At 38.1% G+C, this 18,190-nt stretch overlaps 1 protein-coding gene across 2 annotated transcripts in view; it reads right to left on the reverse strand.

Moving 5' to 3' along the window:
* cad (carbamoyl-phosphate synthetase 2, aspartate transcarbamylase, and dihydroorotase) overlaps positions 1-18,190 on the reverse strand; it is a 66,305-nt gene that overhangs the window by 14,422 nt on the left and 33,693 nt on the right. The window contains exons 24-42 of one of the 2 annotated variants that reach the window (XM_063001970.1): positions 17,933-18,115; positions 17,722-17,826; positions 17,403-17,645; positions 17,184-17,265; positions 16,860-17,026; positions 16,530-16,694; positions 16,256-16,387; positions 15,911-16,112; positions 13,174-13,364; positions 11,812-11,952; positions 11,635-11,721; positions 11,393-11,528; positions 8,623-8,789; positions 7,948-8,022; positions 6,470-6,682; positions 4,660-4,785; positions 4,259-4,414; positions 2,495-2,596; positions 2,319-2,413 (exon numbers count right to left, since the gene is read on the reverse strand). In XM_063001970.1, coding sequence (XP_062858040.1) covers positions 2,319-2,413; positions 2,495-2,596; positions 4,259-4,414; positions 4,660-4,785; positions 6,470-6,682; positions 7,948-8,022; positions 8,623-8,789; positions 11,393-11,528; positions 11,635-11,721; positions 11,812-11,952; positions 13,174-13,364; positions 15,911-16,112; positions 16,256-16,387; positions 16,530-16,694; positions 16,860-17,026; positions 17,184-17,265; positions 17,403-17,645; positions 17,722-17,826; positions 17,933-18,115 — 2,768 coding nt within the window. Of the gene's footprint in view, positions 1-2,318; positions 2,414-2,494; positions 2,597-4,258; positions 4,415-4,659; positions 4,786-6,469; positions 6,683-7,947; positions 8,023-8,622; positions 8,790-11,392; positions 11,529-11,634; positions 11,722-11,811; positions 11,953-13,173; positions 13,365-15,910; positions 16,113-16,255; positions 16,388-16,529; positions 16,695-16,859; positions 17,027-17,183; positions 17,266-17,402; positions 17,646-17,721; positions 17,827-17,932; positions 18,116-18,190 lie in introns of those variants that run through there. The other variant, XM_063001971.1, reaches the window with a different exon arrangement.

Raw genomic sequence — 18,190 nt, forward strand, 5'->3', positions numbered from 1 at the left:
TGATTTCCAAAGGTAATGCAAAATTTACTTTTATCAGAGAACATAACTTTGGACCACTCAGCAGTCCTTTTTGTCTTTAGCCCAGGCGAGACGCTTCTGACGCTGTCTCTTGTTCAAGAGTGGCTTGACACAAGGAATGCGACAGCTGAAACCCATGTCTTGCATACGTCTGTGCGTGGTGGTTCTTGAAGCACTGACTCCAGCTGCAGTCCACTCTTTGTGAATCTCCCCCACATTTTTGAAAAGGTTTTGTTTCACAATCCTCTCCAGGGTGCGGTTATCCCTATTGCTTGTACACTTTTTTCTACCACATCTTTTCCTTCCCTTCGCCTCTCTATTAATGTGCTTGGACACAGCTCTGTGAACAGCCAGCCTCTTTAGCAATGATCTTTTGTGTCTTGCCCTCCTTGTGCAAGGTGTCAATGGTCGTCTTTTGGACAACTGTCAAGTCAGCAGTCTTCCCCATGATTGTGTAGCCTACAGAACTAGACTGAGAGACCATTTAAAGGCCTTTGCAGGTGTTTTGAGTTAATTAGCTGATTAGAGTGTGGCACCAGGTGTCTTCAATATTGTACCTTGTCACAATATTCTAATTTTCTGAGATACTGAATTTGGGGTTTTAATTAGTTGTCAGTTATAATCATCAACATTAAAAGAAATAAACATTTGAAATATATCAGTCTGTGTGTAATGAATGAATATAATATACAAGTTTCACTCTTTGAATGAAATTACTGAAATAAATCAACTTTTTCATGATATTCTAATTTTATGACCAGCACCAATATATATATATATATATTTAAACATATGGACATTTGAGCTTCATTTGAACAGTATTAAGAGATGGAGCTTATATAACTAAACAAATAAAACTGAAAAAAAAATACTTTTAAACACAAGTTGTAAAATGTAATGAACAAAAATGGAAATTTATTGTGAGGAAAAAGTTAGGACACCCTATGTACTAATAGCTGGTATTTCTCCCTTTGGCTGAAATAACCTCAATTAGACGTTTCCTATAACCATCTACCAGTCTCTGACATCGACTGAGAGAAAGTTTTTACCACTCCTCCATGCAGAATTTCTTCAGATGTGTGAGGTTTGAGGGGTTTCTTGCATGCACAGCCTGTTTCAAATCACCCCACAGCATCTCAATAGGATTAAGATCCGGGCCATTCCAGAACTCTCCATTTCTTTCTTTTGAGCCATTCTTTGGTAGATTTACCGGAATGTTTTGGGTCGTTGTCATGTTGCATGGTCCATGTGAATTCTATATTGGAGAGCTTGCCAGGCCCTGCTACTGCAAAGCAGTCCCAAACCATGACATTTCCACCTCCATGCTTCACAGTTGGTATGATGCTCAAATGCTGTGTTTGGTTTGCGCCAAACATGTCTTCTGTTACTGTGCCCAAATAATTCAACTTTAGATTCTGTCCAAAGCACATTGTTTGGAAGTCCTGGTCTTTGTGTAGATGTTCACTGGGAAACTTTAGTCTTGCCCTGATGTTTTGACAGCAAGGGTTCTCCTTGCACACTTTCCATGAAAATCAAACTTGTGAAGTCTCTCTCTGATGGTATATGCATGTACCTTGACATAAACTGTGGCAAGAGCTACCTGTAGGTCCCATGATGACATTGTAGGATTATTGGAGACTTCTTTACACGTCTTACAGTCTGCTCTTGGGCTGAACTTGCTAGAATGGCCTGACCTGGTCATGTTGGCAGTTGTTTTAAATGTTCTTCACTTGTAAATTATTTTCCAGACAGTGGAATGGCTGATTTCTAATTGTTTTGAGATCTTTTGAAATCCCTTTCCAGACTCATGTGCATCTACACCCTTCTTTCTGAAGGCCTCAGAGAGCTCTCTATGTCACCATGGCGATAACACTCACTTCAACAATCAAGAGCAAATCAACTTAATGTCTAAGGTTTAAATAAAACTCCAATGTCCTCTAACGATTGTATAATCATTGCAGCTAATGTGGCGCACCTGATTCTAATTTTAGACATTTTAAGCAGTAATAAATGTGGTGGTATCCCAACTTTTTCCTCACAAAAACTTTTAATTTTTGTTCATTACATTTTGCAACTTGTGTTTAAATGTAATTTTTTTTTACATTTTTTTGTTTAGTTATATAAGCTCCATCTCTCAGTACTGTTCAAATGAAGCTCAAATGTTTATATGTTTAAACATGTTCAAAAAGGCAAAGGTTTTCATGGGGTGTCCTAACATACATACATACTACATACAGTATAAATGTGTGTGTGTGTGTATATAAATATTATTTTATTGTATATATTAATATATACTTTACCTAATTTCGTTAACTCTTGGAAGGGGATGCATGACGACCATTTTCCTCTTGGCTCCTGTCATTATGTGAGGGGTCAGGACAAACTGGCCAAAGCACTACAAGGAAAAGAAAGACACTTTTAACCAAACAATAAAAACATCATCCACTGCATAGAACTACTGATACAAAATACATACAGTTTTGTACTCCTCCTCAGAGGCAAAACGTTCCTTCTGAATACGTGTCATGTAAAGTACATCAGTTTCAGAAAGGGCCTCCTCAATACTGCTGAACTCCTCCTGTGGAAGCAACCCATATAATAAAGTTTACAGAATGAATTACAACCCCAAATCAGAAGATGCTGGGACAGTATGGAAAATGCAAATAATAAATAAATGCAGTGTTTCTTACATTTAGTTTGACTTTTATTTCATTGCAGACAGTATGAACCTGAGATATTTTATGTTTTGTCTGCTCAACTTTATTTCATTTATTAATAAACATCCATTCCTGCATTTCAGGCCTGCAACACATTCCAAAAAGTTGGGACAGTAAAGCATTTACCACTTTATAATGTTGCCATTCCTTTTCACCACACTTAAAAAGACGTTTTGGCACCGAGGATACCAAGGGATTTAGTGTTTCAGGTTTTATTTTGTCCCATTCTTCCTGCAAACACGTCTTAATATGTGCAACAGTACGGGGTCGTCGTTGTCACATTTTACGTTTCAAAATTCTCCACACATTCTATGTTGGGAACAGATCAGGACTGCAGACAGGGCAGTCCAGTACCCGTACCCTCTTCTTCCACAGCATTGTCGTTATAATGTGTGCAGCATGTGTGCAGACAATGCAAAACATGTACAATGTGTTTTGCATTGTCTTGTTGAAAAATGCATCAATGTCCCTGGGAAAGACAACGTCTTGAAAGCAGCATATGTTGCCCTAAGATCTCAATGTACTTTTTCTGCATTAATGCTGCCATCACAGAAGTGTAAATTACCTTTGACACAGCCCTATACCATGACAGACCCTGGCTATTAGACTTGCTGATAACTGTCTGGATGGTCCTTTTGGTCTTTGGTCCGGAACACACGTCGTCCATTTTTTCTAAAAAAAGACCTAGAATGCTGATTTATTTGACACCGCTTCTGAACATAGTTAACATAAGGCTTCTTTTTTGCACAGTAAAGTTTTAAGTGGTATTTGTGCACGTAACTCCATATTGTAGTGCTTGACAAAAGTTTGCCAAAGTAATCCCTTGCCCATGTGGTTATATCAGCTTTTGTTAAGTGGCGGTTCTTGGTGCAGTGCCATCTGAGGGATTAAAGATCACGAGCGTTCAGTTTAAGCTTGTGCCCTTAGCCTTTACACACTGAAATTTCTTCTGATTCCTTGAGTCATTTCATGATATTATGCATTTTAGAGGGAGAAATATGCAAATCCCTTCCCATATTTCTTTGAGGTACATAAACATTTTAAGAATTTTTTTCACACATTTGTTGACAAACTGGAGATGCTTTGGTCATCTTTGCTCATCAAAGACTCAGCTATTCCTGGATGCTGTTTTTGTACCAAACCACTATTACAATTACCTGTTGACATCTGCTGTTTGAAATAACATCATTATTTAGTTTTTTCATCTCATTACTAGCCTTAAATTGCCCCCATCCCAACTATTTTTGGAATGTGTTGCAGGTCAGAAATGCAGGAATGGAGGTATATTAACAAATGAAATGAAGTTGAGCAGATAAAACATGAACTATCTCAGGTTCATATTGTGTGCAATCAAATAAAAGTCAAAGTAAATGTAAGGAACACTGCATTTTTATTTTATTTGCATTTTCCTTACTGTTCCAACTTTTTCTGATTTGGGGTTGTAAATGTAACAGATAGTGTCATGACAATGCACAACTTGTTCTAATTATAGCTTTGTAGATCATGAGTTTGATCATAAGCACCTGCTTTATGCCTTTCGAAGCAACAAAATTAACAATCTCAGCAGGCATGCTGAGGTTTTTTGGGGAAACATAGCGTAGGTTAATACGGTACTGGGTCAGCAATCTGGCTAAAGAATGAACAGTTCTGCCATGCTTTAGATCGCCCACCATTGTGATCTGTGCAAAAGATACAAAATAGACTTAATTCAAACCACAAACTTACAAGACTTGATGATGTGTAGCTATACAAATAAATGTTAAAGATTTTATATTTACAGTCCAGTCACATACATTAACAACTAGACATTTGGAAAAATAAATATAGATGAACAGATGATATCTAGTATTTCATTTATACTCAGTAAAATTTTACCTAGTGTTTACTTTTTGTGAAAAAAATGTAATTCTTCATGTGAACTTACAGTCATGCCGTTGACAGTACCTAGTTCCTCACGAATGGTATAGATATCAAGCAGGGCCTGGGTGGGGTGCTCTCCAACACCATCACCAGCATTAATTACTGGTCTCCGACAATGCTTTGCTGCTTTCTAACATTGTGGAAAAGAAAAAAAAAAATCACCTATCTATCCATGTTCTCTGTTTTTTTATCTCAAGCAGACAGAGATCTTTTCCAAAAGTGTACAGCTGCAATCTGAAATATTTAACCCTCCTCATCATAAAAGGTATTATGGTGAAGTGTATACTGTAGAACTAAATGATAATGATAATTTTGATAAGTTGACAATTTAGAGTTTAAAAATATCTGGTGGCGCAGTGGTAAAACACGCTAGCACACCAGAGGTGACATTTGGAACTCATCGGTTTGAAACTCAGCTCTGCCATCCAGCTGGGCGGCTACATGAACAAGGTCGTTCATACAGGTGGGAAGCCGGATAGGGACCTTATAACTGATGCAATTACGACATCTGCTGGGTGAATAATGGCACCAGCACAGAGTCGAGAAATAATGGGTTGATCAGGGTGTGGCTCTCTGTACACAAAGCTAATTCGCGTATGAACTCGCCTCGTGCAGGTAAAAAGATGCAGTCAGCTACTGCACACGTGTCGGAGGGTGTGTGTGTGTCAGTCTCGCTCTCCTCAATCAGCAGTGGAGATCAGCATCAGTAAAGAGGAGGCATAATGCAATTGGGTAATTGGATACAACTAGATTGGGAAAAAATGCACACCAAAAAAAAAAAAAAAACCCACACAAAAAAAAAAACAATTAAAAATAATTATTAAACATAAATTCTTATAATTAGCAAAAACCCAAGCCAAAAGAATATTTATTAGGAAAGGGACAAGGAGGCTAATGAAGTCTGTATGGCTTATATTGGTTGATCTGTGCACAATTCTAATGCCTACCATGAAGCACAGTGATCAAACATTACATTATAGGGTGGTTTCTCTTCAGCAGAAATTGTGCAACTGGACGGAATTGCAATAAAAATAAAGGCTGCAAAATACATCTAAATTCTTGAGGAAAACATAAATCACTTTGCTAGAAGGCTGAAGATGGGCACAAGATTAACCTTACAGCACAACAATGAACCTAAACACTGTTAGAAAACAAAACAATGACTTAAGCATATAAAAGTGAATGTCATTAAGTGGCCAAGCCAGAGCGCTGACCTAAATTCTTTAAGAGAGCAGTGCATTGCTGCTCACCACAAAATTTGACAACTTTATCAATTCTGCCAGGAAGAATGGGCACATTTAAATGTGCAAAGCAGTTAGAGACACAGACTGACTGCAGCAATTAAAGCAGAGGTGGCACTAACATAGTACTAAATCAGGGGACAAGACACTATATAGCAAACCTGTCTAGTTTTTCATTTTTTAAAATAAATTTCAAAATAAAAATTTTTTTTGTTTGTGCGTTTTGATTTTAGGCTTTAAAATACCAAAAAAGTCACCAAAAACTGACTATTGCTAAAGGGTATGAAAATTTTCCATAGGCACTGTATATGGCTAAACAGCTCTCGCTTTTAACGAATGATTTGTTATTCTATAGAACTGTGTCTCAGAACTCTTTAGGCCTATAGAAAGTTGACCCTTCCTATGCTTCTCTGTCAAAAGTGGTTTGCATTGTGGAGCTAGATTTTCCTAGTTAAAAATAATTTATCAGGGGTTGAATATTTTCCAATTGCAACTGTATAATACATTTTTGAAAGAAAAACTGAAATAAAAGACAAGTAAAAAAAAAAAAAAAAAAACAGAAGTTGGACCCACTTCTACAGCTCCAGGAACTGGATGGCGAAGCACAATCACATCAGCATAGCAGCTCATAGTCTGCACAGAGTCAGACAGAGACTCGCCTTTTTGAGTGGAGGAGGTGCATTCACTGAAGTGCACCACAGAACCACCCAACCGCTGCATTGCCGCTGCAAAGGAGCTGCTGGTACGAGTGCTCACCTCATAGAACATGGAGGCCATTACCTTACCCTGGAAATAAGAAAAAAAAGATCTAAACAAAGATCAAGGATTGTTGATGTCTGTAAAATGTGGTAAAAACCTCCTTGTTTTTACACTCACTGTCCATGTTATCACCTCCACTTACCATATAGAAGCAATGTGTAGTTCTACAATTACTGACTGTAGTCCATCTGTTTCTCTGCATGCTTTGTTAGCCCCCTTTCATGCAGTTTTTTAATGGTCAGGACTCTCCCAGGACCACTACAGAGCAGGTATTATTTGGGTGGTGGGTCATTCTCAGCACTGCAGTGACACTGACATGGTGGTGGTGCGTTATTGTGTGCTGTACTGGTCTGAGTGGATAAGACACAGCAGTGCTGATGGAGTTTTCAAACACCTTACTGTTACTGCTGGACTGAGAATAGTCCACTAACCAAAAACATCCATCCAACAGTGCCCGTGGGCAGCGTCCTGTGACCACTGATGAAGGTCTAGAAGATGACCAACTCAAACAGCAGCAATAGATGAGCGATCGTCTCTGACTTTACATCTACAAGGTGGACCAACTAGGTAGGAGTGTCTAATACCAGCACAACACACACTAACACACCACCAACATGTCATTGTCACTGCAGTGCCAAGAATCATCCACTACTTAAATAATACCTGCTCTGTGGTGGTCCTGTGGGGGTCCTGACCATCGAGGAACAGGGTGAAAGCAGGCTGAAAAAATTATGTAGAGAAATAGATGGACTACAGTCAATAATAGAACTTGTAGTAGTTGTAGAACTTCAAAGTGCCTCTATTTGGTAAGTGGAGCTGATAAGATGGACATGAGTGTATAAACAAGGAGGTGGTTTTAATGTTATGGCTTATTGGTGTATGTTGAAATATTAGGTGTGCTGCAAGTACATTTGTGACAAAGCAAATTTTCAGAAAACCCACAAACTAAAAGTATGTTAGCACTGTAGCAATCCCAGCTTATTAATTAAAATATGGATAATAACTGGGTTATTATTCCACTATACTGAGTTTTGTTTTATGGCTAAGCCTTTTGAAATTACTTTCCTTTTAGAAAAACTGCTATAAATAGGATACATTTTAAATTAGGAATATAGATACATATCTATATATAGCTATATAGATAATAGCTATATAACTATACTGGTTGTAAACATTTGCATAATTACTAAAGTAAATTTAGTAAAGTTTCTCATCTAAAGGATTTGCAGAATATATATACAGTTCAGCTACTACAAAGAATGGGTGCATGGCTTTTTTTAAAGATTCCTTACCTTCAAGATGTCCAGGCTCCTCTCCTTCTGAACCATCAGGCGTAGTGTGTGAGCCACGTTGAATAAGTGGGACATCTTTTTTTTTTTTAAATTAAATAAAAAATAAAAAAGTCAGAATTACTACCACCAAGGTATCCTGTTCACCAGCCTATCCATCTACTAGCATGTTTTTGGGATAAAGGGATATACCTATCAAAAACTTTCACAGAAAGTGACCAGGGGTGAGAATCAAATCAACAATCAAATAACCCTGAGACTGTAAAGCATTGCACAGTAAACCTGGTAAACCACAGTAATCATGGTCATAAGCAGCATCCTAGTAACCAGGTGAAATACCGTAACCATAACCTGCGAACAACCTAGTTACAACCGTTCAAAATACCAACCACACAGCAACACCTTACCAAACTGTGACAGAATACGATGTAACCAATTTTCATTTGCATTTTTTATACTGTGCCGTTTTCAGATTTGGTGTTTTAGTTAAATTGCACTAACAATGATATTTTACAGGCAAAAAATGGTGCCATTCAAGAAGGTTTATGTAATAACAGTAATGCACAACTTAATGATTGTTACATGCCTTCCACTGTACCATAAGCCAAAAGCATTCCAAAATTTTGGCACCAATGTTCGCATGGATATGACATAATAAACATTAAACATTACATATACCTGCTCCTTGTTAAACTGACGCACAGACAGGATATGTTGTCCCACTAATGGGTGTAACAGAGGTGAAGTCTGGAGATGAGACACCACCTGAGGCTGGCCCGTTTGAGGAGATAACATTCTAGCAAATGGAGGTGGATGTGTGTACGCCTCTGTGGCAGGGACCACTTCTGTGAACAGCAAAAACAAAAACATATTTTGGAAAAAGAGAAGCCAACAGACATGCTCCTGTAATAAATAAAACCATACAAACTGTTTACTGACAAGTGGTTTCTAAAATATTTTTTTGAGCTCAAGACTACACTACACAATACAACTAGGACTATTCCAAATGCAATCAATGCAAAGTTCAATAGTCACACCATATATGTATGCACCATTAATTCTGAGAGATTTTTGGAGCAAATATTAAAATGGAGTATGCTTATCCAACTTTTCCACTATTAGCAAATAAGATTGTTATGTACAATTATGGAGTCATCATCAAAAATAGTAAGCACTCCCTTTTAACTGCAGACAGATGTGCATTTTTCAGGCTTGTTTTTGACTTTCAGCTATTTCCGTTAGGGGTCGCCAAAGCAAATCATTCGTCTCCGTCTTACCCTGTCCTGTCCTCTGTCACCCAAACCACTGCTGTAAAACAATTGACACCAAACTGGCAAAGTATTGCTTTTGTAATGTGTCACCTTTGTGGCAGGTTTTGCAACCAACAGATTGCTGTCCCATGCAGATGCTGGTATCGGCAATGACAAATGGGACACATCAGCCTGGATTCAGCTGCTCAACTCTGCAACCAACCAGGATGTCGGATCCGTGTGAGGAGACAGGAGCTAACCACTAAAATGTCGCAAACCAGCACTCATGCACAAAGAGCACAGTGGCCACCATCATTCATAAATGGAAGAAATTTGGAACCACCAAAAATCTTCCTAGACCTGGCCCCTGGCCAATCTGAGCGATCAGGGAAGACGAGCCCTGTCCAGGGAGGTGAGCAGGAACCTGAGGGTCACTCTGACAGAGCTCCAGCGTATCCTTGTGGAGATGGGAGAACCTATAAGAATATCAACCATCCAGGCAGCACTCCACAAATCACGCCTTTATGATAGAGTGGCCAGACGGAAGCCACTCCTTAGTAAAAGGCACATGACAGCACGCTTGGAGTTTGCCTAAAAGGCACCTAGAGGACTCTCAAACCAAATAAAGCGTCACGTCTGAAGGAAACCAGGCACCGCTTATCACCTGGCTAATGCCATCCCTACAGTGAAGCATGGCTATGGAAGCATCATGATGAGGGGATGTTTTTCAGCAGCGGGACCGGGGCGACTAGTCCTGATAGAGGGAAAGATAAATGCAGCTAAGTACACCAAGATCCTTGAAGAAAACCTGCCCCAGAGCACTCTAGACCTCAGACTGGGGCAAAGGTTTACCTTTCAACATGACAACGACCCAAAGCACACAGCCAAGAAAAAAAAAGGAGTGGCTTCGTAGAAGGTCTATGAATATCCTTGAGTGGCCCAGCCTGAATCCAATCGAACATCTGTGGAAGGAGGTGAAAATGGCTGTGTACCAACTCTCCGCATCCAACCTAACGGAGCTTGCAAGGATATGCCAAGAGGAATGGGCAAAAATGTCCAGAAACAAGTGTGCCAAGCTCATAGCTTCTTTCCCCAAGACGCCTTGAAGCTGTAATTGCTGCCAAAGGTGCATCAACCAAGTATTAGGCTAAGGGTGTGTACAGATATTTCACCCCTAAATAAAAGATTTTTGTCAGTAAAATAAAATTTCATATTTTCTAAACCATAACCGAAACGTGGAGAAGGTGAAAACTGACTTTCCGGCTTGACTGTATGCAGTTCCACGGGACCAAGGAACGCATTAACAGGTTTCCCCATACATCCTTATGGGAAAAAATACCTTTAAGGGAAAAATGTCTTTAAAACTCAACGCCAGTCCCAGAACCAATTGACATCGAGTTTCAAGGTACCAATGTATATGAATGCTGGCACATGATCTTATTCGATTTCCCATTTCAGAACCAAAGCAAGCAGCATGGAACTGGCCCTGTCTAACAGCTTACACTTTACAATATGATGGTACACAAAATAAACTCCTTATGATAACATTTTTATGTTGCTTATATTTCTGACACTGGCAGTGGTGATAGGAAAACAGAATAAAAAAAAACACACGTAACTGTTGTTCAACAAACAAAAGGGAACAAAATAGATTTACTTGATCATATGGTTAGTAAGGAAGGATTACATTATTGACTGTCAAGCAAGCTTACCAGAATTAAAAAATAAATATTTTTATTTAATTCATTTTTTTTAAGCAGGGCACTAAAGGCCGCCAAAGTATTTCACTAGTGCTACAGTGTCACAGGAAGGTCCTCCATTTGGTTGCAATGCCATGGTTATCTTTAGTTAAATAGTAAAGGCAGAGTAACCACTGTAGTGATTTGAACATAGCATAAAAATAAAAAAAATATGATTTATTTTATCATTTAAAAAGCCTGTTAATGTTTAGCCGTTTAATTCAATCACTTCAGAATCTGGTTAATGTTTTTAATGTTTTTAATATTTTTAAAAAATGCATTTATACTAATTATAGGCATTCTGATAACTTTACCAACAGCTTGCATGAGTTGAAATATTGATTTTAGTAAACTTGTAAAAAATTAATTTACACACAATGACACTAACAAGTTTGTTGAAAGCCTGTTTAATACATACCTGATGCAAGAGAATAAAGCAATTAAAGATCAAATTACTACCTGGTGGCAGACCAGGGTCGGAAGTGTGATGAACTCGAGGAGGAAGCATGAAACGGTCTCCTGCTGACCTGCGTGGGCTTAGAATTCGGGATCGAAGGGAGTCACAAGGTGTACCCTGTCTGGGTCTCTCAGGAGTCTTTACAGCACAAACAAAAATGTATCAGTGTGAGAGTAGTCTGTGTCAATTAGCACTTTACTTTTTGCATTAAAGCAATATTTAGGATGCATTATTAGATGGTCACCTTTTGAACATCGTTCGTTATTTCAGGAACATTTGGAGCTGATGACCATGTCTTCACATCCTGACCATAGCCAGGAGGAACAAGTACCTGAATGTATTAAAGAGGGAAATAGACATTTTTAAGGGACATGCAAAGGGTTGAAAAGGGTTGAAAGCCTAAATGTTAAAATAAGTTTACCTGTCCGTCAATGTAGGCAACCTCCCCTCTCAGTACCACTCGCATAACTTTACCCTTTACTTTCATGCCCTCAAATGGAGTCCACTTCGACTTTGTGAACTGCATGTGCTTTGGGATTGTCCACTCTTGCTCCAAGTCCACCTATGTAATGTATTTCATGATTACCAAAAAATAGTAAGACATTGGCCAAGAAGATTTTCAGTCCAACAATTAAAGTATAAATGCAGAATTACATATTCAGAATCACTAGATATTTCCCCTCCACGCAATTTACACAATTCAGTCTCAGTTCGCTTACTATCCCTCTCTTCAAATAACTTTCTCCACAATATCATCTGGCCTGTTATCATCTGTTTAAGGGTGGGAGGTGTGGGGTGAATAGCGGACAAGTCTCCCCCGAATTAATTCATTGGTTAAATCCATTCTCAAAATGTGACATTTAATTAGAATTGAGAGCAGAGCTTCATCTCTCTTAAACAAACAAAGTTAAATGCAGGGTGTTGAATTCTGGCTAACCCTCACCGACCCTCAGTATACACGTGCCTTTTCATTTACAGATGGAGAGAACTAGGTGCAGTTCTAAAACAAAAAGGCTAACTTTTGTAATTTTTATTACTGAAATTTACATTTACATTTACATTTTCAGCATTTAGCAGACGCTTTTATCCAAAGCGACTTACAGTTATGACTGAACGCAATTTTGAGCAATTGAGGGTTAAGGGCCTTGCTCAGGGTCCCAACAGTGGCAACTTGGCGGTGGTGGGGCTTGAACCGGCAACCTTTAGATTACTAGTCCAGTACCTTAACCACTGAGCTATCACTGCACACTGAAATAATGATAAACTGAACTACAGTATTTCTGCATTGAAAACACAATCAGAAATTTTGTGTCTGTATGGAATTTGCAAGTTGAACTGTCTGTAGAGTCAGCAAGATGCAGATATGAATCTGTGTTTTTTTTTTTTTTTTTACTTTACACAAAAATTATATGGATATTCGGCATCATGCAACAATAAAAAGGCAAAACCATTCTAAATATCGTATTCACACAAATGTCAGGAAGAGCCTAAGATACCAACTGCATCTTCAATTTTATAAGCATAATTAGTTAGCCCTTGTAATGAACTGTTTGCTGCTCTTAATGCTGAACTAACTGTCTAGTCATGTACTCACATTACTGTTTTTAAATAATAAAGCATAAACCATGTTAATATCAAACTTGGTTGTGTATTTTACATTTTGATTGGTCAGTGGAAAGCCTTCTACTAATGATGACTGACTAATGGTTAAAACATAGTCAAAATTTGCATCCCTAGATTCATAACAGGGTTGTGAAATGTTTGCCAATTATCGACTACAGACCTCCACATATGTATTCTCTTGAGCAGGAAGAGAGAAAATTCGAGATGGGTTCTCATAAAGACGTTTGATAATGTCATCGATGGTAAGACGGCCTTCGCTGACTGCAGTAAGCAGAAGAGGTAGCAATGTTTCAAGGCCCGGGTAGCCAGGTGGAGGCTTCTCAGAGTTCTTCTCCTCTAAAGAGTGAGGGGCTGCAGGTGGACATCATAAAGCACATACATATAAGTACATTTCTTTAATTTCCCAGCTCTAAAACAAGTAGCTGTTAACTGAGAGCTATAACTTTTAATGACAAATATATTATTTATGTGCTGTTATGAACTGGCAACCTGTCCGGGATGTTTCCTGCCTTTCGCATAATGAATCAGGCTCACTGAGACCCTGACCAGGATAAAGCAGTGGTAAAGCAGACAATTAATAAATATATTATATTAATGTATTTTTAAAAACTGTAAATGTTTATTTACCAATTATCAATAAATTGTGATTAAAAATAAAAAATAAATACTTAATGGGAAAGTTATTGTCTGCTAAGGCTTGCCTGAAGTAAGCACTTTGCTTTTTTAAAATATGGTACCCCATTGCCATGTTCAGCATTCAACCCTGGACTGTCACATATATGCAAGTCACTTGTACCATACTATAAAAGATTCTGGCTTTAGCACCTTTCGATGACAACAGTCCAGATAAGCTTTTTCATCTTTGACATGGCAAACCTATACTAGATTGGTATGTCTTATAAAGCATCTTGTATAAATTATTTGGTCCTTTTGGTTTGTGTTGGTCTTTCTTCAGTGAAGAGAAGGAGTGAAGCTTGTTGTTTATTACCTTTTCTGTTTAAACATAAATATTTTACTAATAGCCTACTTTAGACAGATGGCAATGATGGAATGTGGCATTTGGTGATTTCTATTTTGTTCGTGATTATACCCTTCCTATCTGCCCGCTCTTTTCTTGGATGTTCAGATATTCTAAGTATGGGCTTATCCATTATCTAAAGGTCTTTAAATGTTGGTATGTTGGGTTGGGCTGGGTTTTGTTTATTTGTTTTGAGTGCTAATTTCAGAGTGCTGACTGATATTTAGTGGTGGTTCATTTTCCTCCACATAAAGACTTAAAACTGGAAAGGTTTTGAAAGCACCCCAGGCTAGTCTTAATCTCTAGGGGTGGGAGGATTTTAACATAAAAGTATGACATCCATGCTGCATTACAGACAATGCTTTAACAGTCAAGGTGTTAGTGTATCAATGCTCTGTCCGATGCAGGACAGAACCAATGCAGTAGTATTGTGTAGTCCCCAACCTGTTTTCGCTAATGCTCTGATGATGTTTAGAATTGTTTGCCATCTGAGTTGCTTTATGTACAGTATGAAGGACAGTTGGCAGTTCATTATTAAGTTTGAAACCTTGTCTCTTTCTCTACCTTAATGCTGTCCTTATTAATGAAGTGCTTTGGTTCAGGGTTTAAAGTTTAGGGTTAGCAAAAGTGGTTGCATACCATTCCTGGATGTGATTTATGTTCAATTGCAGTTCCCTTTCAGTTGCTGGCATGCACTGAAGACTGCTATTGCATATTCTTGGTGAATGGTTTTGCACATAACAATGGTCAGGAAATGAAGAAGTAGTTATTCTGGTTGCTGAGGTCCTCTCTTGATTTTGGTATGGGGATAATAATTGCTTTTTTCATAGTTTTATACTGGAGTTTTATACGGTGTAAGTGTTGGGGGTAGTAGAGATAGCATGTGTGTTTTTAAGCAGTTGTTTTATCTGGTCCAGCAGTGTCATGTGACTTTTTTTTTAAATAAAGATTAGGTGCGTCTATTGTGAAAGGTTGTATGTTGTGTGGTTTGTTATTGTCCGAGTGAAACTGGTGGTTGCCATTGTTGTACTTCTCATATTCTTGCAAAAGCTGTAAAATAGTAATAAAAATAAATTTGTTTTATTAAGGTTTTAAAGGTGTCAAAGGCTTGTTAAATGACTTTCTTTGATCAGAGGGTTTTATTTACATTTTAATGTGTTGAATTTGTAATGTATTCCTCTTATCATGCTATGCAATATGTTTCTCACTGTCCTTGTTGATGTGTTTAGCTGGGCCTGATATTAATTTCATTCAGCTTTGTTTTTTTATTTTGTTTAATTTTCTGAATTCACTCTTTTATTGCAGCTTCTCAGTCATTGCTGAACCATGGATTACATTTCTTGTTCACTTAGAGGGCTGTTTTTGGATAGTTTTTTTTTCTGCTATTTGCTATTCAACCATCTTGGTTTTTAGTTTGTGTTTGTTGTGGTTCTGTTTCACCCTGGGTTGTCATTAGCAGGAAACGGTTGCTCCCACACAGTTGCTGTTAAGTAGACATAGATATCTTTTGTTAACTAGTTCTTTTACTGTCCTGACTTTTGATTGTATTATTTTGCTTTCCCATAGTAGGTTATGACTATTAAAGTCCGCTATAAGGATATATGAAAATGGTACTTGTGTTTATTTAGCTAGATCTTTCAAGGTCATTATGTTCTCTGGTGGTATATAGATTAATCAAAGTGTGACAGGTCCAATGCTTGAATGTTGATGTGTAGTGTGATCGGGATGTGGATACAATTATCAACTTTAAAAACAAAATGTACTTTTTGTTTGCTTTTTAAATGCACAAAATAATACAATGAATATAATACGTACAATGAAACAGTTTAGTAGGCTAAATACTTTACAAAGTCATTGTAAATTGAAAGTTAATCCTTACCATGATCAGTAGCAAAACAGTCAATGATGTCCAGATTCTCCCACAGTGCCTCCATGTCCTCTCGGGTGCCCAACATTGGCCGTACCTGAGCCCTGCCATTCCCTAGGACAGACAAATTATCTTCACATAGAAAAAGATGGTGAGGGGCCACCTCACATGTGACCTGGATGCCTTTCTGCTTGGCAGCTCGGATGATTAGAATCTAAAAAAAAAAAAAAAAAAAAAAAAAAAAAAAAAAAAAAAAAAAAAAAAGAAGACATGCTGGCATCAATTAAATCATTAAATTGTATTAAAAAATTACACAAAAGAAATTACAGTTGACTTTTATAAACATTTGCGTCATACCTCCTCCTTCTTCGCAACATGACAGATGTGAAGAGGTCTCTGGTACAGTTGTGCTACCATTAAAATAGCAGCCACTGTTTGTTTCTCTGCATGTGCCACTATGGGCAAATGCTTTGGCCACTTCTCAAAATGCTGTATTCAAGAAACAAAATTATCCCATATTGGTAGAAGGATACATGACCATTTTATTATTATCAACAACCTACTCTACCTAGCACAGTTAGTGTTCTATTACTACTAATTGCTAACCATTTATGTTGACAAATATTTTTACCTCCATCCACATAGAAACATTGTCCATCTTTAATGTTGAGTAAGTATCATTCAAGTACATTTTTAGGCCAGCTGTAGCATTTGCAATGGACGGGAGAATAGTGGCATTGTCTGAAGCTGCCCCCACGTACAGGGCGTAGTCGCAGCGGCATCCAGCCTTTGCCAGCTACACAAATATATAAGCAATATAGGGAGAATTAAAAAAAAAAAACAGAAGAAGAAGCTTGAGAAATAATATACAAACTCAAGTTGCATTCAGAACCATGAAAAGCCAGTAACAGACACCTCTTTAAAACATTGTTGTGTCTGTGCTGCTTAAGAATGACATTACCTTCTGGACAAAAACAAGAGAGCTGGGGTCTATGACAGCTGGATTGGTGTTAGGCATGGCACACACCATTGTAATGCCCCCTGCCAGGGCAGCGGCTGTGCCTGAGGAAAAGTCTTCCTTGTGGGTGGCACCGGGTTCTCGTAGGTGTACATGGACATCAATAAGGCCTTATAAAAAAGAGTCAAAGTTCACACAAATCATGTAAATATTTCTGATTATAGTCTTTGATTGTTTCTTTTCCTCCAAAAAAAAAGACAGTGACATTAAGAAACGCTGATCCACATTTGGCAAAATCACATTTTATTACTGTAAGCATGCATTTACCAGGTAATCGAATCAGTTTCTGAGAGGTCATGCTGTCAATGTGAGTCTTGATTGGAGGAGCTTGACCAATCTGTCTCAGTGCCTATTAAAGTCATGCAGTTTAGTAATCTTTCCTACAGCAACATATTAATTACCATCATAAAAGCAAAGTATTATACATCAAAGGGAAAAAAAAAAAAACTCTTCTCCTATTCATTTTGGATTCTTACAAATTCTTACCTCAACAAACAACTTGGTGCACTTGATATCTATGATAAGGGGGACGGAGTAGTCAACAGCCATGCGACGAGTACGATAGCCTTTAGTGACAAATGAAGACAGGCGTCGTCCACCTGCATTTCTCATGGACAGGTTGATCACCATGTCAAAGTGGTTCTCCTCCAAATAGTCAATAATATTCCTTTGCTTCTCCTTATTGGGACAGTCACTTTCATCTTCAAAAGGCCAATCCACGGCTTTTACCTAGACACAGAAATCATTAATTAAATAATACTAACAGGTGGCATACAAATTATGGGACAGAAACGGTGTTCCATACTTTAATGCCATGCTCAGAGTAAAAATCAGCAGTGCCAAGACTGGCATACAGGTTATACCCTAGACTCTCCAATGTTCTAACTGTCGACAGCAGCTCACTTTTATTCTAAACAAATAATAAAACACAAAAAAGGGCGATTAGCAAATGTTTTCAGGGTAGACAAGAATGTGGATGGTTACAAAAAGAGAGAGAGAACGTCAAGCACAAATACCTTGTAGCTGCCAATGGAAAGGAGGATGTTCTTTTTGGGGATTTTGAATCCTGTGCTGAGCATGGCTTTTAGGTACGCCTCATAACGGTTTTCTCCAAAGCAGGCCACCTCACCAGTGCTGGTCATCTCCACCCCCAACACTACATCAGCCCCAGCCAGTCGAGAGAAAGAAAACTGTGGAACCTACAGGATGCACAGTGAGAATGCACCACACATATCCACTTAGGCTTCATAAACAATGTACATAGCAATTTTTTC

This window comes from Trichomycterus rosablanca, chromosome 9 (assembly GCF_030014385.1).
Source record: "Trichomycterus rosablanca isolate fTriRos1 chromosome 9, fTriRos1.hap1, whole genome shotgun sequence".
In the NCBI taxonomy this organism is placed as follows: domain Eukaryota; kingdom Metazoa; phylum Chordata; class Actinopteri; order Siluriformes; family Trichomycteridae; genus Trichomycterus; species Trichomycterus rosablanca.